Source organism: Phyllopteryx taeniolatus, chromosome 5, assembly GCF_024500385.1.
Source record: "Phyllopteryx taeniolatus isolate TA_2022b chromosome 5, UOR_Ptae_1.2, whole genome shotgun sequence".
NCBI classification, from domain to species: domain Eukaryota; kingdom Metazoa; phylum Chordata; class Actinopteri; order Syngnathiformes; family Syngnathidae; genus Phyllopteryx; species Phyllopteryx taeniolatus.
In genome coordinates, this window is record NC_084506.1 from 13,322,987 (window position 1) to 13,349,463 (window position 26,477).

The following is a 26,477-nucleotide window of genomic DNA, read 5'->3' on the forward strand; positions in this document are numbered from 1 at the left end:
AAATATTTGTGATTCGCATTGGAAAAGTGAATTTTGTCATTGGCCTAGCAATATATGAGCTGGGTGAAAAGCAGCTCACTTGCATAAAACAGGGTCGCCCCCTCAGAACGACAAAAATAGTTGTTGTAAAAGTGCGCTGTGTGTTCTTGATCCTTGAGGCATTTTGACGAAAGCATATCACAGACATGTTTTTAAGACACCTGGGAACTGTTTTAAATTGTGAACAAAGTGCATACAGAGGCTGAAATAAGTATTTAACACATCAACATTTTTCTCATTACGTATATTTCCAAGGGTGCTATTGAATTTAAAATTTCACCAGATGTTGGGAAAAACCCAAGTAACCCATACATACAAAGAAAGTAAAACAAATTAGTTCAGAAATTAAGTTGTGTGTTATAATGTGAAATGACACAGGGGAAAAGTATTGAACACACCAAGTGGTATTTATTTAATACTTTGTACAAAATCCTTTGTTTGCAATGACAGGTTCAAAGACGCCTCCTGTATGGAGAAACTGGTCACATGCATTGCTCTGGTGTGATTTTGCCCCATTCCTCCACACAAGCAGTCTTCCAATCTTGACGTTTCCATGGGCCCGTGACCAATGCCATCGTTATGTTTTGCAACAATTAGTTTGCGATGGTCTTGAGACAGATCTGTGCTCTTACCCATCATGAGATGTGTCTTGATGCAAACCTTGACAATGAGACCTTTTTGTAGGCCATCAATTAGGACTGAACCAGCTGATATTCATTTGCACTGACAAGGGGCTGGATTGCTGTTTGATTATTGATAGATTTTAGGTGTTGTCTTGGCTTTCCATGCGTTTTTGCACCTCCCTTTCTTCATGTGTTCAATACTTTTTCCCTTCAAATTTTTAAACACAACTTAATTTCTGATCTTATTTGTTCTACATGCTTTGTATGTATGGAGTACTTGGGTTGTTCCCAACATCTGGTGAACATTTTGTGTCAATAGCACTTTTGGAAATATATTTAGTGAGAAAAATGGTGATGTGGTAAATACTTATTTCAGCCGCTGTATATGTCTCCTATAAAAATAAAACCACTGATCAAACACGTTTTCTATCTGTCAATTTTCACAGCTGCAAGTACATTCTGTTCATCATGGGTGTGAAAAATATCAAAAGACAAAGTTTGAAGGGATGTTAGGTAAACTAAATGACTAAATGTACTACTACTTTCATTTTTGAACAATAAAAACGTTCAACGCTACCAGTAAAAAAGACAAAGAAAAAAGAAAAAGAAACAAAAGAGGATACCTATATATTTGTTTTGGCCGCCTGCAGCATGCCTCTCCTTTGCGAGAATGTTAGATTTGATAATCTGTTCCTTGTCCTTGAGGCAAGCGTTTCTTGACAAGTAGCTCCAAGGAGGCATGTTGCGCTTTCTCAGGCATTGTCAGCTTCGCTTCTTGTGTGCTACACATCAGTCACACTTATTTTGACAGCAGACAGATTCCCTTAATGTGTGTTTAGGTTAGAACAAGGATTGATTTTGAATGCGTAAGCTTACAAGTTGAAACAATGCATCATTTTGACATGTATACTGTTTTTTTTGCTTCCTTTCATTCCAACACAAAACCAGATACTTTCAAGGTGTGTATACCTTCGTGTACACTTACTATCTGTTTTTCCCCAGGGTTTCCAGAGCTGAAGGTGGTCGCGAGGGTGGACGAGCAAGGCTCACTGTACCATGGCACATTTCCAGATTGCGTGGTGCTGCTGATGGACAATGTGTAGATGCTGTTGGTGTAGCCATCACAGTTACAGTTGTCCTGCTCTCTGCCGCCATTTCCTGAGGCCCACACAAAAATGGAGCCTAGCCCGCCACGTCCCTGAGGTAAAGGATCACATAATTACAAATGACTGCACAACAGTAATGCGCAGAGACAGCAGATTATATCCCCCTTCTTAAATGTCTTGTCAGTTGCATGTTGTCTTTCAGAAATTGAGCTGTACAACCATAACTCTTATTACCTTCTTAACATAAGGTACCGTGTTAAAACAGAAGAAAAACAGAAAAAATTATTACAAAATCTAATCAAGATGAATATTTAGAGACCAGATAAATGCCAATGTGAAAGCTGCTAAAGAATTTTGTTCTAATCTCCTAAAACACAAACTACTGTATATCATCCATTCAATCCATTTAAGTGTGCACTTTACAAGCAGGCTAATCGTAAGGTGATTTATCTCTCATAAGAAGAATATGACTGAAGCAATAAATTATGTAAATTGTCAGTTTATTTATTTATTTGAAAACACACCAGGAATGTAATCTTATATCTTATCTACAGAGACTTTTTGATGGAATGACCTACAGCTGTCTATATAGCATTCGCAATCAGAGCGACAGCAGAGGAAATAATCTTGATTGTAGCCTTCATGTGCTCGTTACTTTTGACTTTCAGAATACATTTTTGAAATGGCGGCACGGTGGGCGACTGGTTAGAGCATCAGCCTCACAGTTCTGAGGTGCGGGGTTCAATCCCCGTCCCCGCCTGTGTGGAGTTGTGCATGTTCTCCCCGTGCCTGCGTGGGTTTTCTCCGGGCACTCCGGTTTCCTCCCACATCCGAAAAACATGCATTAATTGGAGACTCTAAATTGCCCGTAGGCATGACTGTGAGTGTGAATGGTTGTTTGTTTCTATGTGCCCTGTGATTGGCTGGCAACCAGTTCAGGGTGTACCCCGCCTCCTGCTCGATGACAGCTGGGATAGGCTCCAGCACGCCCGCGACCCTAGTGAGGAGAAGCGGCTCAGATAATGGATGGATGGATGGATTTTTGAAATGAGCCACTCTAAAGGTACAGAGTGGTGTTGCCCTTTCATACACTTATGGCTTGCTTTTTGTCCACATGCAGCCCATAGTGGTTGCACATCTATAGACCAGTTATGTCCCTTTTGGCCATGATGTGGTCAAACAGTGGGAACAGGGCCATCTGCTGTCAGCATGCTACAGCTTTGAAATAACCTCTGTGAAAAATGTCCTTTTCATTTGGTCTATGTTGGTCTTCTTTTTTTAGATCAAGGGTTGGCAACCTTTGGCACATGTGCCAAACACGGCATAAACACTGGCATGTTAGGTGTTAAGCTTTCCCATTCATTGTGCAATGAGGAATGCTTTAGGGGGTATGCTGTATGTGCAGCCAATTATGCGGGCAGCCACACAGAGTGTCTGTATCCATAGATATGAACACATGCGTGTAATCGCCCGGCTGACCAACGTGCCTATGGAAGGCAATACATGGACATTGAAATTAAGTCCTAACTTGCTCATTTCTCAACTGAGGGTTACTGTTTTGTCAACGCCAAAGCGTATTCTATCGATACACATTTTTTAAAAAAGTACAAAAAATATATTTTTACATGTGAAAGGGACTTCCATGGAATGCACTGCTGACTTTCTACTTTTGCGTCACCGTCACGTTATCCCACATAGTCTCAGGCAGGACATGCCCTCCTCCAATATTACTGGCTCCAGGACAAGCGCCGCTGCACTATGATTGGCTGCTGTATCCCGGCAAACGGGAGAAGAAGCATGTGACTTAGCGTGGCAGCTTTAATGTTTCCCAATAACTCTAACCCACCCTAATCCTAACCTTAACCCATCTGAAACCGCTTAAACCCCAACCCTAGCCCTACACAAGGGGTGTCAAACTAATTTTTGTCACGGGCCACATCGCAGTTATGACTTCCCTCGGAGGGCCGCTACGACTGTGAACCCAAATAAACAAGATTACCACCTATAATTACATACAGTATACACAACACATTGATGAATAACCAGTTTTGAAATCAGAATCAGAATCCTATAAAAACATGTTTTTCCAATATTACATGTGTTTTCAAAGGGGGATTGGTAACAAAAAAATGCTTGCAAATATCCCAATGTTATATTACACCAGAACACAATTAGCAATTTTGATTTGCGTTTGCGGGCCACATAAAATGATGTGGCGGGTCAGATCTGGCCCACGGGCCACCAGTTTGACACCTGTGCCCTACACCAAACCATAAGAAACTTCTTGGTTTAAATTTCTAAAAAATGTGATACATGATTGGGATGGTCATTTCGTTACATCTGCGTAGTCTGCCCTTCCCGCGATGCAGGAGCCAATCATGTTGCAGCGGGGCGTGCCCTGGCTGGAAACTATGTGGGAATCCTAATAACGCGTCACCGTCTGCACAGAGCTCAAAATGGGCGTGTCGTATCGACCAACACATATCTGTGGCTGTGTCCCGCGCCCTCTAATAGTAATATGCTCTATTCGGCGTCAAAGTCACATCAGAAAGCTCCTCGGGAGAGGGGCTGGGGGAGTGATTCCTGAGTTGAAAGATGATTCTGATTCTAATTCTATTTTGATGGACTTGTACTGTAAACAGCAAGGGGGAAATGGAGGAGGCATAATTATTGCAGTGCCCCTATAAAACACCATATTGTGGGCAGCCAGTGGCCCCAGTATAGTTTTTCATGGTGAATATCTGCTTTTACTTTGGAGAAGAATGATCAACATTTTTGCCTATTTTATGATGTTATGGACCAAACAAGTAACTGAACCATAATCAATTAGTTTCTGCAATTTGAAACAATGTGCTTTTTTTAAGAGGGATGGAAATCATTTAAAAAACATTTTTAAAAATAGATTAATAGAATAGAAATTAATAGAAAAGCCAGCACGGTGACCGAGTGTTTAGCACGTCGACCGAGTGTTTAGCACGTCTGCCTCACAGTTCTGCGGACCGGGGTTCAAATCTAGTCTTGCCTGTGTGGAATTTGCATGTTTTCCCCCATGCCTGCATGGGTTTTCTCCAGGTACTCCGGTTTCCTCCTATGTCCCAAAAACATGCATGGTAGGTTAATTGAAAACTCCAAATTTTCCATAGGTGTGAATGTGAATGCGAATAGTTGTTTGTTCATATGTGCCCTGCGATTGGCTGGCGATCAGTTCAGGACGTACCCTACCTCTTGCCCAGAGTCAGCTGGGATAGGCTCCAGCACGCCTGCGACCCGAGTGAGGATAAGCGGTATGGAAGATGTATGAATGAATAATCGCAAAAAAATAATCAACAGATTAATCGATTATTGAAATAATTGGTAGTTGCAGCCCTACTGTCTTTAGAATGAAGTTGAATCTATGACAAAAGAAAAACAATGTTGCAACGTCATCAAAATTGAATGTTTGGCTCGAGATGTCAAACACAAACTGTGACTGTTCTGTTTTATGTCTGTGTCCTGTGCATAAAAAAACACTTTTAACAGCAGACAGACAACTGTGAAAACATTATTGCCTCAGTTTATGATAAAAGAAACAGAAATAAAATCTGGTTGAAAATGTACAGTACAGGATTAGAAAAGTGCAGCCTGATAAAATCCAAACGGTATGATTAAATAGGGGTGAAGTGGATAACGGCACCACTGACAATAGCCTTTTAGAAACAGCAGAAAAAAACATAAATCTAACAGTCTCTGGGCATTTTGAAATATTATACACTATACAGTTAAAGGAGCACATCCGCCTCCCAGTTCTAAGGACCCGGGTTCAAATCCAGCCTCGCCTGAGTGGAGTTTGCATGTTCTCCCCATGCCTACATGGGTTTTCTCCGGGTACTCTGGTTTCCTCTCACATCCCAAAAACATGCATGGTAAGTGAAATGAAAACTCGAAATTGCCCGTAGATATGAATGTTAGTGCGAATGGTTGTTTGTTTATATGTGCCCTGCAATTGGCTGGCAACCAGTTCAGGGTGTACCCTGCCTCTCGGCCAGAGTCGGCTGGGATAGGCTCCAGCACGCCCACGACCCGCGTGAGGATAAGCGGTATGGAAAATGGATGGATACAGTTAAAGGTGAGTGGAAGTAGAAAGCCCAGACAACAAGGACTTGATTTACTTAAGGTTTGCCCAAATAAAAACAGGCACAAACTTGACTGTCCGTGCAGACAAATGTGGAAGCTGATCTACTAACCGAGAAGACCCAGAATTCTGTCTGCCAAATGGGCAATATTGCCAAGCAGTTCCTATCACGCCTTCTGGGAGGAGTATATGCAAACTGATGAATTCTAAAGGGTGAGACGAATTGTGATGGCTGATTTTGAACCCTAAAAGCATGCGCAGCAGTGCCAGCGTAGCACGGGAGAACTTTTCAGCTCGAAATATTTTTCATTTGCCGGAAAAAATGTTTTATTTTGCCTTTTCAGCAATGTAATTTTGAAGCTTCTTCATGATCTAAGGACTGTCTTGGAGCCAGTCACATTCAGGAGTCATGCCATATCACCCATGATGAAATTCCTTTCAACTCCACATTTCCTTGCATCTGGGCCATTTGATTTCAGCGCAATGTGACAACTGGGGCTAGCATCTCCCGAGCAGTTTTTCAGGTGTGCTGTCCGAAGTTTTGAATGCAATGTTACGCAGGGTGACCTACCCAATGTCTTTTGTGTGTGTATCAGTGCTTTTTTTGGTTTGCATTTCTTATCGTCACTAGTATAATCATCATATCAGAATCAGAATCTTTTTTTTTGTGCCAAGTATGTCAAAAACACACAAGGAATTTGTCTCTGGTAGTTGGAGCCGCTCTAGTACGACAACAGTCAATTGACAGAGAATACTTTTGAGACATAAAGACAAAAAAAATAAAAAAATAAAAATAAAAAAAAAAACAGTCACTGAGCAATAAAGGTTTGCCAGTAATTTGGTAATTCCTTTTTTTTTTTTTTGACAATTGTGGAAAAAAATGCAGAGTCCTCTAGCAATTAGCGCAGTTTGAAATGACTAATAGAAAAATAGTCCGGTGCAATGACCATTGTGCAAAGGGCGCCGAGACTTCAAGAAATGCATGCAGTTTAAAGTGACTAGTAGTGACATTTTCATACTGTTTCATCTTTATAAACCAAACAGATCATATTGTGCAGCAGTCTGGAGATTTTTCCTCTCTAACACAACATCATTAATTTAGCAGTGCACATGGAGGATCTGATAAATAATTATTTTCTTCGACCCCACCAGAATCCTTTCGTTTATTTATACACCAATTACTGCAGTGCGCAAATCCATCTATTGTTCTGCATCGGTGACTGCTGCTCTTTGAGGAATGCTTCATTTCCCATGAATGAATTTGCCAGCCCCCTTCAGTTCTGGCAAATGAGAAATCAGGATATTAGCCTGAGGCAATATTCCCCTTACAACCTTCAAGGACTAGTCAAAGGACAATTGACAACTCCCACTGCCATTTTACAAAGTTACCATGAGCAATACAGATCGGGCTAGTTCAGGTATGCAATGTTGTTGAATTTCCACTGTCAAAAATTGTGAAAAGAACAAAAACAAAACTTCTGTACAATAACACATTTGGCACCCTCGTGCTGAGGTACGAACTGCATGGATATATTATGGGATGAGCAATTCATTTTTCAAAGGGGCCATGTGAGAAAATTTAATGGTTGTCAAGGACCACACCATGCTAACCTCAAATGTGTTCAAAATAAATATATCTTTATTTAAACCATTAAAATTTATTATTTTATTAAGCTGTCAATTGTTTAGATAAGTAGGGTTTTATTTATATAGCACTTTTTAAAACATGCAGTGCTACACAGGTACTGTAGGTTAAAGTAGACAAACGTAGAAAAAGAAGCAAACATGATACCAAGAGAAATTAACTCGAATAAAATAAAACAGAACAGGGGAACAAGAGATGTCTACAGAAAGGCTTGAAACGATAAGGTGTAACTTCCAGAACAAAAATAAACGTGTAACATTTAATGATACTGTTGATAATACGTATTAGAGTTTTACACATCAATAAACAATTGAACAGTGTTTAACTTGAGAATTATTTGTGTAAGAAACATTTTTTGCACGAAACATTTGTGCATAGTGCACTCTCGCCACTACATTACACATCCTCGGCAAAGCCTTTAAAAGAAGCATTTGACTCATCTTTACTCTGAAAAAGAAGACCCAGTGCCGCGACATTTGATTCATCACCGTAGAATTCATCGTTGATTACATCGACAGCATTTTGTGACAGAGTCGCTCATGGTTACACCAGATAGACCTAATCCAGTCCTTGGTAAGTGCTTCATCCATCTCCCCTTTCGGGTGGCATCTCGTCATGACACCCGTTGGCCACAGGCAGTTCTTGGGAAGTTTTTCGTTTAAAGATTATGTATGGCTTCATTTTAGTCCCATCTCCATAAGCCTCCAGTCCTTTTTTCCCCCGTTCCCAGTAGACTTTAATGTTTTTCCACCTTTCTGATAGATTGTGTGAGTGCTTGGCAGAGTAAAGGTGAGGAGTGTTTGATCAGCAAATGCAGCCAATTTCGTATTCTTGTTGCTTTCTCAGTCGAATAATGAACTGCTGTTATTTCGTCAATGTATCTTCCTAATCAGTTGGAAGACGTGCAATTGTTGTTCTGCGCCTAACAGAGAGGTTGTGCCTCCTCATAAATAAGTAGCACTAGTTAGCGGATGCCCTGAAGGTCTTGGTTACCTTTATTCCTCATTATGGTCAAAGCCTTGAGATGAAGTTTGACAGTCTTGCTAGCGCAGCCACTTGCCCTCTGTTCTGCTACAATCTGCAGCAGCTCTTCCTCCATCTCTGAAAACTGTGGGACAATAACACGTCCTGAAGCTCTTTGCTGGAGGATGGATGGATTTTCTCTGACCGGCAGGTGCTGGCACGCTTGACACCTCTAATGTAGTGATTTGTAAGTAATCAACAGGATCTTGTAGTTTATTCAGAATTTTACTGGAAGCCAATGGAGTGACGCAAAAATATGGGTTTTGTGGAACCTCCAGCTAGTTCTTGTTTGAAGTCTAGCTGCTGTATTTTGAATTAGCTGTAAGCGTTTTACAGGAGACTGACTGAGGCAGGTATATATATTGAAATGACATATAGAGCATAACTATTCAATCAACGTTCACAAAATTCATGCCAACTAGACTTTACACCGATCTGATCGGCCTGATCGGTATTGGCCGATAATTAGCATTTTATGCTGATTGGCTGATTGGCTTTAATGACATAATTCGCCAATCCGATCAATGCTCTGCAAAAGACATTTACTCCACGTCACCACCGTGTACAGTATATTTGAATCCAAAAGCTAGTTTATTTTTAGCCCTGTCTCGTGTCTTTTATTTACTGTAAATATCTGACCACCATCCATCCAATCATCCATTTTCTGTACCGCTTATCCTCACTAGGGTCACGGGCGTGCTGAAGCCTATCCTACCTAACTTCGGGCGAGAGGCGGGGTTCACCCTGAACTGGTCGCCAGCCAATCGCATATGTAACCACCAATAAAGTTATTTAAAAAATAAACATTGGCGGTGTGGGACGGACAAAACGTAATCAGACTACAAGACAAATTTGGTCCTTCACGATTGGACTATGTCAGACTACTGCAATAAAATCTTGTATTCTGATACCAGCGCATCCCGTTTTTTACGATCATTGGGCTTCATCTTGTCAACTCAAATGCGATCGGATACACCCGTTACCATGCCGACGACAACAATAATGGATCATGCTGTGTGTTTATAAGAACAAAATGGGGAAAAATGTGTGTTGGTCGTCACCGGTGCTCGGGAGAGGACGTTCGTTTAAGGCTTGCTTGAGGTATGTTCACATTATGTAGCCTAGCAAGCTAGTGCTAGCACTAACGGGTTGTAAGCGAACATGCAGGCGTTCTGTCGACTGCAGTTATTTCCAGCTTTTATGGAGCCAAGGCACATATTTTACAATTAAAAATCTCATGGCACACAAACAAACAAAAATGTCACAAAAAGTGGATACAATAATTACTGTATGTACTTCCTGCCACCTTATAGAAGACCATTCATTTGTTCTGTCTGTCACTATGCATCACTGGCATAAATAGATTAACAAAGATGCATTATTTATTGTAAATATAACTTTTTGAGCAATTAAGTACACAAGCATATACAGTAAACGAACAAGTAATATAAATAGACACATTGCTTCACCTTGTGATCGGATCGGTGATGTTTTTTTTAAACTCGCTGATCGGCCCCAAAAATCCTGATCGTGTAAAGCCTAATGCCTACAGTGAGGATCTATATTTTAAAGGGCCATATATTGGCTATTTAGACCTCCATAGAGTGACTCTCGAACATGGACTTAGTATAAAAGTGTCAATTTCATTTAAAAAAAAAATAAACATTCACATTGTTACCATTCAAAATTCTAAATGTTCAGCTCATTCGATTCACTTTGGGAATGATTTTTCAACATTCCCAAAATTCCACAATTTTCTAAAATATTTCCACATTTTTAACCAACAAAATTCATATATTAGGACATACTCTCCATTATTCCCTCCTGCTGCATTTCTTTGCTGATTCAAATCGTTCCAACACAAAATATTTTCCACATTCCGAAAATTCCCACACATCAAAAATGTCACCATTTCCACCAAATTTCCCCATATTTTTAACCAACAAAATTCCTGTATTAGGACATATTCTACATGATTCCCTCCTCCAACATTTCTGGAACGATTCAAACCATTCCAACTATAAACTGTGCAACTCATTCTACGTCATTTCATATCATTCAATAACATTCAATATAATTTCAAATCATTCCACGTTTTCATATAATTTCATTCAGCATTTCAGCATTCACACGCAATTTCTCCAGAAACTGCACAGTCTGGTTTGATAGAGCTCTTCTTGTAGCAAGTGAAGCCAAATTTAATGCACTGCTCAGATGCAACTTGCAGTGGCACTGCTGATGCAGACACAGGCCATTTGTGGCCTGAAGAAGACCGGCTAAGGCCTAAATCCATGCAATCAAACGGCCAACCTAAGTCACCACAGAATCCTCCCGTCTGTGTGACATGATAAACAGAATTGGAAGGAGACAACACCCTCAATTTCAAAACATATAGAGTTTAAAGATGTTTGTGCATCTTGTTAATGAGATTAGGAAAAAGCACTATACAGTGTCAGCCAAGTTTATTTCCTTGTTGAATTTATTGGTGGATTACACTGGATCCCAATGGTTTGATGTCACCCTGGTTTGATGTCACAATATTTACGAACCTAGCCTGCATATCCCAGAGTCAGGGTGTACCATTTCCTTTTGTAACCAAAGAGTACTGTTTGGTGGAATAGTTTCATTTGGACAGAATTCAAATGAAACAATAGTGTGTGTGTGCTCCAAAATGTTAAATGTTATGATGCTTAAGAATTAAAATATAGTACACTTGTTGTTCCAGGGCCCAGGCATCATTAAAATTTATGAAAATACCTACAAGTCCAAGGTTATGGTCTGACTGACCTTTGTGATTCCCTGCTGGAAAGCCTCCTTCGCCAGCTTAGCAGGGCCGTCCAGTGACTTGCCATCATCTTCTGGGCCCCAGCTGGCACTATATATGTGGATGTACTGAGGATTGAGACCAAGTGAGTGAGCCTCCACCACATCTGTCACCTCCCCATCCAACATACGGACTCCTGTAAATGCACACACAGAGCAGCGCAAATTAGGTATGTGGTTAAAGATGTGAGAGGTCGAGGAGAAAGAACAGCAGCGTAAATTTCAGCTTCAGAAGTTAGAGATGTTAAAAACCGAGGAAGGGGAGAAAAAGCATGGGATAACAAGCAGGGGAATCTTCTCATCAGTTGAATTATCACCACCTATTACTCTCTGCAACAAGAAAAAAAACACAACTGGGAAAATAAAGATTTCCAATCCACTTGTAACGGGTCAAAAGTATGTTCATACATGCTGAACTGATGGGCAAACAACTAAAAAATGAGCTGAGAATTCAGAGAGCCTGCAACAGAATGGTATGTCCACGGGGTAGAACCAAAATGACACCTTTAATCACACCTGAACACGCCACTGCCTAGGCGTTTGATGTGAGCAGCCTCAGATCAGTCCAGTGAACATTAATGGCAGTAGAGAAGTGTGAAATGAACCACCTTCAAATGAGGTCTATTAAAGGGACTAGACCCGCAGAGCTGAGACAAGACTGACATTCACATTAAGACTTCAATAATCGATTCCAGACCACCCGCTGAGTCCCTTTATCAGAGCTGCACACAAATAAGTAGCCTCTCTGGAGGTAGAAATGTGGCTCTCAAAAGTTTGAATACCAAGTAGCAAACAGTGAGACACAGAAAAGATGTTTACTTGGTAATCATGATGTGCAGACTGTTATAATCACTGTTGTTACAATTCTATTTTACGTCCTGCAGCTCAGCGACACAAACACTGCTGTGTGAGTTCCCAGGAACGTCAGTAAGTCAGAGGTAGGTGGTAGTACCGCAGATGAATGTGTCTATGCGTGCCAACATAAGCCAAAGAGATGGAGGAGCAAACATTAATTGAGCCAATTAATGTCAACTGCAGTGTTTAAACGCTTATCACTTATCTTGCTCAGCAAGGATACAACCATTAAAGTGTCCCCTATTGTACTTGTGAACATGCAGAAGCAAAATGCAGCTGCTCATTAGCTAGCTCGAAAGACGTGAACAAATTCACAGAGGATTATTTCCTGAAAAGCAGGGCCAATCTATTGCTCCATCGGGAGACAAATGGTAATGAAGACAAAGGAGAGTTATGGGTAACATCTGGAATGGGGCTGATTCAAGTTCCTCAGAGCCTGCATGCAACATCTGGCTGGCTTCTATCAACATGCAAATTAAAAGATCATTTGATGCCAAAACAAATGTCCTTCGATCAATTACAGGACTTTTTCAGAAGCATCTTTAAAAAATGAATAAACCATTTTGAATATATTGGCAAAGCCAAAGTCAAACACCTCAAAAGTCAACTTGGAGTTCAACCAAAACTTACTGCCTCAAAGGTCAAACAATCATAACTCATTTATTACTTTTTTTTTTCTATAGCTGCTCAGAACAATATCCATCGTTTCAAGCATCCATTCCTTTTCTACCATGTGTCCTGTTGAGCGTCACGGCTGATCCACAGCCTAGCCCAACTGATTTTGGTGAGAAACAGGGTACACCGTGAACTGGTTGCCAGACAATTGCAGGGCACATGTAGACTTACAACCATTCACACTCAAATCCACACCAATGGGCAATTGAAAGTCTTAACCCTAACCCTAAGCCTAACCCTAACCCTTTACCTGACTTGCATGTGGAGAAAACATACTAACCCCACACAGCTGCCCATATGAATTACAACCCCAATTCCAATGAAGTTGGGACATTGTGTTAAACATAAATAAAAACAGAATACAATGATTTGCAAATCATGTTCAACCTATATTTAATTGAATACACTACAAAGACAAGATATTTAATGTTCAAACTGTAACCGCAGTCTTTTACGACAAAGCCATGCTGTTGTAACACGTGCAGAATGTGGTTTGGCATTGTCTTGCTGAAATAAGCAGGAGCATCCATGAAAAAGACATTGCTTGGATGGCAGCATATGTTTCTCCAAAACCTGTATGTACCTTTCAGCATTAATGGTGCCTTCACAGATGTGTAAGTTACCCATGCCATTGGCACGAACACAGCCCCATACCATCATAGATGCTGGCTTTTGAACTTTGCGTCCATAACAGTCCGGATGGTTCTTTTCCTCTTCGGCCCGGAGGACACGACGTCCACAATTTCCAAAAACAATTTGTAATGTGGACTCGTCGGACCACAGAACACTTTTCCACTTTGGATTAGTCCATCTTAGATGAGCTTGGGCCCAGAGAAGCCCGCTGCGTTTCTGGGTGTTGTTGATAAATGGCTTTTGCTTTGCATAGTAGAGTTTCAAGTTGCACTCACGGATGTAGCGCCGAACTGTATTTACTGACATTGGTTTTCTGAAGTGTTCCTGAGCCCATGTGGTGGTAGCCTTTACACATTGATGTTGGTTTTTGATGCAGTGCCGCCTGAGGGATCGACGGTCACGGGCATTCAATGTTGGTTTTCGGCCTTGCCGCTTACATGCAGTGATTTCTCCAGATTCTTTGAACCTTTTGATGATATTATGGACCGTAGATGATGGAATCCCTAAATTCCTTGCAATTGTACATTGAGGAACATTAAACCATCCTCTTCTGGGCCCCAGCTGGCACTATATATGTGGATGTACTGACTATTTTCTCACTATTTTTGTTCACTAAGAGGTGAACCTCGCCCCATCTTTGCTTGTGAATGAGTGAGCAATCCAAGTAGATGCCATCCTCAACAGCATGTACTGTACGTGAAAGCACAACAGCTAAAGGCTGGAAATGATTTTTTTTTTATCTTTATTGCACTGAAAATATGTACAGTATTCTTTTATTTTACAGCCAAGTGTTGCATAGCAGTTAAACAGTAGCTACCGTAATTTCTCATGTATAATGCGCAATCCGGCACGGTGGATGACTGGTTAGAGCGTCAGCCTCACAGTTCTGAGGACCGGGGTTCAATCCCCGGCCCTGCCTGTGTGGAGTTTGCATGTTCTCCCTGTGCCTGCGTGGGTTTTCTCCGGGCACTGCGGTTTCCTCCCACATCCCAAAAACATGCATTCATTGGAGACTCTAAATTGCCCGTAGGCATGACTGTGAGTGCGAATGGTTGTTTGTTTGTATGTGCCCTGCGATTGGCTGGCAAACAGTTCAGGGTGTACCCCGCCTCCTGCCCGATGACAGCTGGGATAGGCTCCAGCAACCCTAGTGAGGAGAAGCGACTCAGAAAATGGATGGATGGATAATGCGCAATCATGTATGATACGCACCCCCAGTTGACCTCAAAATTCTGGAAAACTCTTCTACCTATGTATAATGCATTTTTACAGTGCATGATTTTGCTTCTACCCATATGATCAAAACATTTATTTTGTTAGTTTTTTTTTCCCCCGAAGAATTATTCTGAACTTAAGCACTTTATTTGAACATATAACACTTTCTTTTTTATTTACTTGCTCTTATTTTGAAATTCACAGCCCTACCTTTATTTAGTAAATGATAAAACACACAGTTGTGCTCATATGTTTGATTACCCAGGCAGAATTTGTAAGATGGGTAAAATTCTTTAAAGAAAACATGAAGGGGCAGGCGAAATACATTTAATTGTATTTTAATGGGATTAAAATTAAACGGTCAAGCATTTCAGAAAACCATTATCATTAAACAAAAGATAGCCATAAAGAAATTAATGAGAACATGCAAACTCCACAAAGACGGCACGGTGGTCGACTGGTTAGAGCGTCAGACTCACAGTTCTGAGGAGTGGGGTTCAATCCCCGGTCCCGCCTGTGTGGAGTTTGCATGTTCTCCCCGTGCCTGTGTGGGTTTTCTCCGGGCACTCCGGTTTTCCTCCCACATCCCAAAAACATGCATGAATTGGAGACTCTAAAATTGCCCATGGTGTGACTGTGAGTGCGAATGGTTGTTTGTTTGTATGTGCCCTGCGATTGGCTGGCAACCAGTTCAGGGTGTACCCCGCCTCCTGCCCGATGACAGCTGGGATAGGCTCCAGCACGCCCACGACCCTAGTGAGGAGAAGCGGCTCAGAAAATGGATGGATGGATGCTTTTACTTTGGAAAAAAATGATCAACATTTTTGCCTGTTTTCTGACATGTTGCGGACCAATTTATGTTTGTGCAATTTCTGCTCTGTCAATTTCCAAAAATGTCCTGTTTTTGAATAAATGGGGGAAATGAAATCAACAGATTAATTAATTCATTTTCCATACCGCTTATCCTCACGAGGGTCGCAGACGTGCTGGCGCCTACCACAGCTGACTCTGGGTGAGAGGCGGGGTACACCCTGAACTGGTCGCCAGCCAATCGCAGGGCACATATAAACAAACAACCATTTGCACCCACATTCACACCTACGGGCAATTTAGAGTCTTCAATTAACCTACCATGCATGTTTTGGGACATGGGAGGAAACCGGAGTACCCGGAGAACATGCGAACCACACAGGCGAGGCCGGATTTGAACACGGGTCCTTAGAACTGTCAAGCAGATGTGCTAACCAGTCGCTCACTGTGCCACCTCAACAGATTCATCAATTATTAAAATAACCGTTAGTACCAGCCTTACATAAATAAAACATTTACCTAAATGTTTAAAAACATACAGTTATTAAAAAGTTAATGGAAATGTAACTTTAAAGTTAAATACAAATGATATATACTTAAGCAGTAATTCTTTCAGGTACCACTGACTAGAAGGAGCCTGCATACTATAGCACAATTTGAGAATCACGAGTCGAGTTGGCTCGGTGAAAACAACTGGTTAGCACACCTGCCTCACAGTTCTGAGGACCCGGGTTCAAATCCGGCCTCCCCTGAGTGGAGTTTGCATGACCTTACGTGACCATATCTGAAAGCAAATGAGACAAATGAGAAAATATCTAAATATCAGAATTATTACGATGCACTCACCTCCAACTTTAGCATTATAAGCCACACCAACGCCGCATACACCATTGTTCGCTGCAGCTGCAATCTCTCCTGCACATCGAGTTCCATGTCTATGAAGAGAGCATAAATGAATGTCCATGAAAGACAATTCAACAGGATGTATTTACAAGTGAATACTGAGCAATTAAGGTCTGTTAGCCCTGAATTGAGATAAGAGCTTTTTCGGTTTTTCTGAATGTTAATTGTGAATCCCAGAAGGCCTGAAATTCATCTAATTTACATATCTTTTGATTTGAGTGTTATAACAGTTGACACAACATCCAGAGTACAACACATCTAAAAGTTCGAGGTCTACCATAATGTGCAAATTCAGGCATAAAACCGTGAGCACTTAGTTGTATTTCACATCAAACTGCAATAGATTTTAGAGAGCAAACAAAAGTAGGGCCAGCCCTGGCCAAAGTGATGAGCTCGGTGAGATATTTCTGGCGCACCCCTTCATTTGTAATTGACATACGCATAAAAACAAATTTGAGTAAGATCTTTTTAACATTTTCTTGAATTTATAAAATAACAACACCCAATTTTACAGTAAAATAATCCATCCATCCATTTTCTGAGCAGCTTCTCCTCACTAGGGTCGCGGGCGTGCTAGAGCCTATCCCAGCTATCATTGGGCAGGAGGCGAGGTACACCCTGAACTGGTTGCCATCCAATCGCAGATAATTTAATTAACATTATTTAAAATATAAAAATGAAAAAAATTGATATGTTGTCCATTATGCGTTTATTATGTATACTACTGACAGACACAGACCTAAATCTTTATCTTGAGAGCAACATCAATAAACTGAAATATCTGATCAATGTACATTAATCATTCACTAAATAATTTATTAACGCAGGTGTTGAGCTTTAGAGAACACATTGTCAATTATGTAAAATACACCAACATAGCACAAATGAATACTCCTCAATCTGTTAAATACTGCACGTTTGATCAGTTGCAGCTCATGTCTAAGATATAATTGGGACAACCTTGGCAGACTGCACACAATGTAGATGTGCCCTTGCATCTGTTGTCGCTACCTACCTACCTACCTTTTTACAGTTTTCTGCTCGTGTAAACATTTTTGAAACGTCAGGAACAAATCTCACAACATATTGTCTGTTCACTCATGCAATTTTGGAGCTTCTGGCTTGGAGGCAGTCACAGTCAGGGGCCATGCCATGACAAAACTCCTTTTAACGCTGGATTTCTTTATTTCTGACACTTGGTGCTGGCCGCTGCTCGAGCCGTTTTCGGGCTGTGCTGTCCAAAGTTTTAAATGTAATGTTACTTCGGATGGGCAGATACAGTACATCCAATTGCAAAGCACTCCAGATGAGATTAAATCAAACATGGCCATTACGATGGCTTCCCTCAAATTATCAGAGCGATAGATTTATTTTCTATAACTGAGTAATGTGTTTGTTTGCCTTTTGCACTAACTTCAAATTCTATTACTTTAAACTTCATTTTGTGCTTGCGGTGGTCTCCCAAATGTTCCATTCTGAAACCCATCAGAGCTACGTAACGCTTAAAACTCTTTTAAATATGGTGGTTACGGAATCTGTTAGAGTGAGTGAACATGCAATTTAGAGCCCACTATTTCGGATCTTAATTGATCAGGCCCATGTAAAACATCCATCCATCCATTTTCTGAGCCGCTTCTCCTCACTAGGGTCGCGGGCGTGCTGGAGCCTATCCCAGCTGTCATCGGGCAGGAGGCGGGGTACACCCTGAACTGGTTGCCAGCCAATCGCAGGGCACATACAAACAAACAACCATTCGCACTCACAGTCACACCATGGGAAATTTTAGAGTCTCCAATTCATGCATATTTTTGGGATGTGGGAGGAAAACCGGAGTGCCCGGAGAAAACCCACACAGGCATGGGGAGAACATGCAAACTCCACACAGTCGGGACCGGGGATTGAACCCCGCTCCTCAGAACTGTGAGGCTGATGCGCTAACCAGTCGGCCACCGTGCCGCCCCCATGTAAAACAATAATACAAAAAGTATTACACAGACAAACAATGATCCATCCATCTTCTTCCGCTTATCCGAGGTCGGGTCGTGGGGGCAGTAGCTTTAGCAAGGAAGCCCAGACTTCCCTCTCCATAGCCACTTCCTCCAGCTCTTCTGAGGGGATCCCGAGGTGTTCCCAGGCAAGCTGAGAGACGTCGTCGCTCCAGCGTTATCCTGGGTCGTCGCCGGGGTCTCCTTCCGTTGGGACGTGCCGGGAACACCTCACCAGGGAGGCGTACTGGAGGCATCCTAAACAGATGCCCGAACCACCTCATCTGGTTCCTCTCAATGTGGAGGAGGAGCGGCTCTACTCTGAGCCCTTCCCGGATGACCAAGCTTCTTACCCTATCTCTAAGGTAGAGCCCGGACACCCCGGGGGGGAAACTCATTTCGGCCGCTTGTATCTGACCCATAGCTCGTGACCACAGGTGAGGGTAGGAATGTAGATCGACCGGTAAATAGAGAGCTTCGCCTTTCGTCTTATCTCCTTCTTCACCACAACGGACCAATACAAAGTCCGCATCCTCCGCCTGTCGATCGCTCGTTCCATTTTTCCCTCATTCGTGAACAAGACCCCAAGATATTTGAACTCCTCCACTTGGGGAACGATCTCATCCCTGACCTGGAGAGGGCACTCCACCTTTTTCCGACTGAGGACCTTGGTTTCAGATTTAGATGTACTGATTCTCATCCCGGCGGCATGGTGGACGACTGGTTAGAGCGTCTGCCTCACAGTTCTGAGATCCGGGGTTCAATCCCTTGCCCCGCCTGTGTGGAGTTTGCATTTTTCTCCTCGTGCCTGCGTGGGTTTTCTCCGGGCACTCCGGTTTCCTCCCACATCCCAAAGACATGCGTGGTAGGTTAATTGACAACTTTAGTGCGAATGGTTGTTTGTTTGTATGTGCCCTGCGATTGGCTGGCAACCAGTTCAGGGTGTACCCCGCCTCCTGCCCGATGATAGCTGGGATAGGCTCCAGCACGCCCGCGACCCTAGTGAGGACAAGCGGCTCAGAAAATGGATGGATGGATGGATTCTCATCCCAGCCACTTCACACTCGGCTGCGAACCGCTCCAGTGAGAGTTGGAGATCACGGCCTGATGAAGCCAACAGAACCACATCATCTGCAAAAAGCAAAGATGCAATACTGAGGCCACCAAACACCTCTACACCCGTCTACACCTCAGCTGCGCCTAGACATTCTGTCCATAGAAGTTATTAACAGAATCGGTGACAAAGGGCAGCCTTGGCAGAGTCCAACCCTCACCGGAAACAAGTCTGACTTATTGCCGGCAATGCGGACCAAACTCTGACACCGGTCGTACAGGCATCGAACAGCCCGTATCAGGGGCCTTGCCACCGAAGAGCTTTTTAACCACTTCGGTGACCTCAACCCCAGAGATAGGAGAGCCCACCTCAGAGACCTCAGACTCTGCTTTGTATCGGTGGAATTGAGGAGGTCTTCGAAGTATTCTCTCTCACAACGTCCCGAGTCAAGGTCAGCAACGCCCCATTCCCACTATACACAGTGTTGATGGTGCACTGCTTCCCCCTCCTGAGATGCCGGATGGTGGACCAGAATTTCCTTGAAGTCATCCGGACGTCGTTCTCCATGGCCTCACCCAACTCCTCCCACGCCCGGGTTTTTGCCTCAGCGACCACCAAAGCCGCATTCCGCTTGGCCAGCCGGTACCCATTAGCTGCCACAGGCCAAAAAGGCCCGATAGGACTCCTTCAGCTTGACGGCATCCCTCACCGCTGGTGTCCACCAACGGGTTCGGGGATTGCAGCCACGACAGGCACCGACTACCTTACGGCCACCGCTCCGGTCGGCCGCCTCGGCAATAGAGGCGCGGAACATGGTCCGCTTAGACTCAATGTCCCCCGCCTTACCCGAGACGTGGGTGAAGTTCTGGCGTAGGTGGGAGTTGAAACTCTTTCTGACAGCGGATTCTGCCAGACGTTCCCAGCAGGCCCTCACAATACGTCTGGGCCTGCCAGGTCGGACCGGCATCTTCCCGCACCATCGGAGCCAACTCTCCACCAGGTAGTGATCATTTGACAGCTCCGCCCCTCTCTTCACCCGAGTGTCCAAGACATGCGGTCGCAAGTCCGATGACACGACCACAAAGTCGATCAGCGAACTGCGACCTACGGTGTCCTGGTGCCAAGTGCACGTGTGGACACCTCTATGCTTGAACATGGTGCTCGTTATGGACAATCCATGGTGAGCACAGAAGTCCAATAACAGAACACCACTCGGGTTCTGATCGGGGGGGTTCCTCCCAATCACGTCCTTCCAGGTCTCACTGTCATTGCCCACGTGAGCATTGAAGTCCCCCAGCAAAAAGATGGAGTCCCCAGTGGGAGCACTCTCCAGCACCCCCTTCCAAGGACTCCAAAAAGGGTGGAGTCCCTTTCGGGAAGTGCCCGGCCGGGCCCCATGGGTGCAGGCCCGGCCACCAGTCACTTGTCTTCGAGCCCCACCTCCAGGCCTGGCTCCAGAGGGTGGCCCTGTTGACCCAGGTCCGGGCAAGGGAAACCTAGATCTATTTGATTCTTTCTTCTTAGGGGTTTCTGGAGCCGTGCTTTGTCTGGTCCCTCACCTAGGACCTGTTTGCCATTGGTGACTCTACCAGGGGAGTGAAGCCCCAAACAACTTCCTAGGATCAGTGGGACACACAAACCCCTCCACCACGATAAGGTGACGGCTAAAGGAGAGGACAAACAATGATGCTTGCTAATAAATAATTCATCAAATTTATTATACTTCAGCTTGTCAATAACTATATATTGTATGTAAAAGTGAACATTAAACCAACAAACAAATGTCCTGACAGGGCTCGTTTTTATTCATGGTCTGTCAGTGAGGTCTTCCTTACAGAAGCGTCATGGGACTACATATAGGAGAGTGTAATGCTTGTGCAATTAAATGCTACCATTGCTGTCCAGAGATTTTACTGCCAGTTAGCTTGTCTTATAATGTATTAATGCCAGGCAGTTAATGGTGACTTGACAGCTCCTTCATTAACTATATGCTGTACGTAATCAAGCAGCAAATTGGCCCTCTATATGCAGGCAGGCATTTCTTTTCAGCAACGTGAGCAAAGAGAAACTTGCAGCTTCAAACATCTTATTGACCCATTGAACTCACAGGCACTGATCAATTCATGATTCTGATTGTTTGAGAGACAATTATTCTACGAGTTGATACAGTTTTGTTGATCAGATTACAACTCACAGGTGTGGGGGCATGAAAACTTTAACCTAAAACGTTTAAATTGTGCTTTGTAAGCGTGTCTCTTCGTAGGTGCCATTTTCGAAGGTCCTTAGCCAAACCGATGCACATACCGTAACTATATACCTATTGGGGGCGTGTCTTCTGCGTCTTCTGTCAAGCGCGGCCCTTCCCCCTTTACGTCCGCATGCTGTACTCAGTCACGTCCGCCTTCCTCTATGTAAGCAGCGTGTCGGCAGGAAATACTCCCAGTCAGTCAAGCGGAGCGCTCAGTAAAGTCACACAACGACATTTACAGATTTTGGAAATCGGTGCACACATAAGGCGCGCCGCATTATAAGGCGCCCCGTCCATTTTGGAGAAAATTTCAGACTTTTAAGTGCGCCTTATGGTCGTGAAAATACGGTAATTGGGAACAGGTGGGTGCCATGATTGGGTATAAAGGGAGCTTCCCTGAATTGCTGTCATTCACAAGCAAAGATGGGGCGAGGTTCACCTCTTTGTGAACAAGTGCGTGAGAAAATAGTCGAACAGTTTAAGGACAATGTTCCTCAACGTACAATTGAGGAAAAGAACCATCCGGACTGTATGGACGCAAAGTTCAAAAGCCAGCATCTGTGATGGTATGGGGCTGTGTTAGTACCAATGGCATGGGTAACCTACACATCTGTGAAGACACCATTAATGCTGAAAGGTACATACAGGTTTTGGAGAACCATATGCTGCCATCCAAACAACGTCTTTTTCATGGACGCCCCCGCTTATTTCAGCAAGACAATGCCAAACCACACTCTCCACGTGCTACAACAGTGTGGCTTCGTAATAAATGAGTGCAGGTACTAGACTGGCCTGCCTGCAGTTCAGGCCTGTCACACATTGAAAATGTGTGGCGCATTATGAAGCGTAAAATACGACAACAGAGACCCCGGACTGTTGAACAGCGGAAGCTGTACATCAAGCAAGAATGGGAAAGAATTCCACCTACAAAGCTTCAACAATTAGTGTCCTCAGTTCCCAAACGTTTATTGAATGTTGTTAAAAGAAAAGGTGATGTAACACAGTGGTAAACATGACCCTGTCCCAGCTTTTTTGAAACGTGTTGCAGCCATAAAATTCTAAGTTAATGATTATTTGCTTAAAACAATAAAGTTTATCAGTTTGAACATTAAATATCTTGTCTTTGTAGTGTATTCAATTAAATATAGGTTGACCATGAGTTGCAAATCATTGTATTCTGTTTTTATTTATGTTTAACACAACGTCCCAACTTAATTGGAATTGGGGTTGTATATTAGTGATTATATGTAGTAGTGGCCACAGGCGAACCGTTGATGTCAGACTCTGTTTTCCAATGCAGCGTGACATGACTCTCTCTTCGAAATAGGGTAGCAAACTCGGTCATCCAGGAGCGGCTCAGAATAGAGCCGCGGCTCCTCCGCATGGAAAGGAGACAGATACGGTGGCTCAGGCATCTTGTTAAGATGCCGCCTGAATGCCTCCTTGGTGAAGATTTCTGGGATTGTCTCACATGGGAGACAGGGAAAGACTTGCTGGAGAGACTATGTCTCATGGCTGACCTGGTAAGCTGAATCAAGTGGTTGGGGAGAAGGAAGTCTGGGGTTCCCTGCTTAAGCTGCTGCCCCTGCGACCTGACCCCAGATAAAATGGATGAATGCATTATTACTGTTATGAAATTAAAAAACAGTGAGCCTCATTTACTAACCGTGCATATGCAAAGATTTGTTCTTAAATTGTGCGTTAGCACGTTTGACACACAAACCTGTGATTTATCAATATGCTCATATTTGTTTTTGTTTGTACTCTGCGAACAAATTTAGATCATCTTCAGACCATGCGCATGCACAAATAATGAAGGATCAGCTTTTAAAACAAAACGTCAAACACATCTTTTACCCAAGATGCACAATGTATTTATACTACAGTCATTTATAAAAACCAAAACAATAATTTTAATGATAATAACTTAAATTGGGAATTTAGTAATAAGTTGACTGTCCTAAATAACAGTGAAAAGGACACCTTTCACACATCACTTTTACCCTTGTTCTGTTCAAGTGCTTGTATGTGCTGTATGTATGTATGTGTGTTGGCAGCTGTCACACAACAGACAGATTGCGCAAATTCATGCTTTTCATCGCACACCTGGAAAAGCCATTGAACCGCTCGCATTAATCCAAGGCTTCAGATTTTTCGTACTGACCAAGTATACATGCTCACCACAAGTCTTCGAATAGCATTTCTCAAAATTTACAGTTGACAAATGACCGTCAAAAAGATGAGAGAGGCACACATCGTCGCTGGCTTGCTTGTGACGTAACTCAGAGTGGCATGGCTTATATATTTTCTTTTGTTTCCAATGCAGCACGGTGGCCGACTGGTTAGAGCGTCAGCCTCACAGTTCTGAGGACCCGGGTTCAATCCCTGGCCCCGCCTGTGTGGAGTTTGCATGTTCTCCCCGTGCCTGCGTGGGTTTTCTCCGGGCACTCCGGTTTCCTCCCACATCCCAAAAACATGCATTAATTAGAGACTCTAAATTGCCCGTTGGCATGACTGTGAGTGCGAATGCTTGTTTCTGTGTTTAGCAAGCTTTCTGATGATACGAACGTTTTGAAAATAGGATACAGATGAAGAAAGTTATGAACGTTTTGGGGCCATGCCTCGCAACTTTCAACCTTCGCGCATTGGATGAGATGAGTCAAACGGACGCCATTATAGGGAAATGGGGGCGCAGTGTATGCAGACTGGAGCGTATTCCTTCTTTGACGTTACCTTGTCAGTGTGTACAAAAATGAGTCTACTTCCAAGCAGTGACAGTATTATCAATATTTCATTCATTGTGATAGAGAATACGAAGGTATGTGGGCGACACTTTGATGTGAATTTTTACTAAATGTGTTTCTAAAAAGCACACCTTTTCCTCGATTTGTCTACACTTAAAAAAAAAATCTTGTTCAGAGAGTAAAAGGGAAAAAAACTAGTGGCCTAAAAATGATCTAACACGACGGGCTTGGAAAACCAATGCGTGCATCACCTCATCATTCTCACCGGGTCGTCAGGTAAGTTGATCACCTCTGCGATATTTTTAATTGATTGTACATTCCAAAAAAATACATCAAACCAGTGACATTTCGTGTTCAGCAATACTCTATCGTGAATTAGCCATCCTAGCAATGGAGCTGCCATGAACAGTAACATAGTGAGCAGAGGGCATTTCTTTGGGTAGAGATGTGAAGGGGTGGATAAAGTGAGGCTACATACAACGGTTTGAAAACTGCACACTCTGCCTTTGTTTTATGTTTGATGAAACTGCACCACATGAATCTAATACTATTTATAATGATTTCTCATATTTACTGTTGTCATTTTTTTTAATCCAATCCTGTATTTAAAGATTGCTACAGACAGCCCAAAAAGACTAGAATGCTGTCTGGTCAGGTCCATAAGGTACTTAAAGACATAATAATGGTCAAGAATATAAAGCCTATGACCAAAGTGGCCCAGGTTTAATTCCCTCAGTGGCAGTTATACAAGTGACACAAGCGACTTCTGGTCGCCTGTGATAAAAATGTGACAGATGTTATACTCTCTGAATCAATCAACTTTATCACTTGGCAGCACTGAGGTAAGAGAGGAAATACATCATTTTGATGAGGCCTGTACTTAAAAATGACAAATGTAAGATATTGACACTTAGGAATATGAAAACAATGTAGATGTTTGTCATTTTTGTGTAGTATAAAGATAAACAAATCTCTGAACAATGCAGAGTACTACCTCACGTACTATGCTCTAACATTGTATTCATAAGTATCTTGTCAACTGAGAAATGCAGCAATGACTGAGTATCAGTGATCAATAGTGCATTGTACACTGGAGTCTGGCAGCATAACCACAGCAGCGCAACAAAAACACGATCCTCTCCTGTGCTAAATAAATTAAAGAAAGCACATAGAATGCACAATGAATCACGGTTTAAGACAAAGGTCACAGTCTGCCCTCTCCCACGTCTGCCTGGTTGTATGGAAATAAAGATGCCATTACAAGTACAGTGGGGCAGGATTGCATTATTCTGGCTTTGCTAAATGTTGCAACTTTGTAAACAATAATCAATAAATGTGATGATTATTATTCTGCTCGTTTCCTTCTCTGTTTTCTTATTGCTCCATTTCGCTCCATTCGCAGCTCACTGTTCAGTTAAGAGTCAGAGAAAACCTTTGTCAAAGCACCCTCATTGCTGTCATGATATGGTCAAAGCTTAGCTTTTTTTTTCATTTTACATCTGACATCAAAGCCAACATAATCTGAAATTACTAGGAATTCCCTCTTTCCTGGCACCGCCAAGCAGGAAAGGTGTAAAAGTATATAGATGATAGATAGATTTTTTTTCCATTTGCGATCATGTGACAAGGTGCTGCTCCACGTAGCACAGCAATATCTCACTATACTTCAATTCAAATGACAAAATATGAAGTTAACAGTGAGGCAACACCGCGACCAAGCACGTCTTCAGTTGGAAACAAGACCCCCGTAACACCCGAAATTGCAATGCAACAGTGTGGGAACACATTTCACGCTTCAGCATCCCTTTTAAATTCCATTTCTCTCATGAGCTCCTTCCACCTGGGGAAGGCGAGCCCGATGTTTAACGTCTTTTGAATGCTCCAGGCACGGTGGCCGACTGGTTAGAGCGTCAGCCTCACAGTTCTGAGGTGCGGGGTTCAATCCCCGTCCCCGCCTGTGTGGAGTTTGCATGTTCTCCCCGTGC

At 42.8% G+C, this 26,477-nt stretch overlaps 1 protein-coding gene across 7 annotated transcripts in view; it reads right to left on the reverse strand.

The window, feature by feature from the left end:
- The window catches only part of furinb (furin (paired basic amino acid cleaving enzyme) b), a 142,942-nt gene that overhangs the window by 33,225 nt on the left and 83,240 nt on the right, over window positions 1-26,477 (reverse strand). For all 7 annotated transcript variants that reach the window (XM_061772877.1, XM_061772874.1, XM_061772878.1 and 4 more), the window contains 3 exons: window positions 16,405-16,493; window positions 11,335-11,507; window positions 1,648-1,860 (listed from right to left, as the gene is read on the reverse strand). In XM_061772877.1, the coding sequence (XP_061628861.1) occupies window positions 1,648-1,860; window positions 11,335-11,507; window positions 16,405-16,493 (475 nt within the window). The remainder of the gene's footprint in view (window positions 1-1,647; window positions 1,861-11,334; window positions 11,508-16,404; window positions 16,494-26,477) is intronic.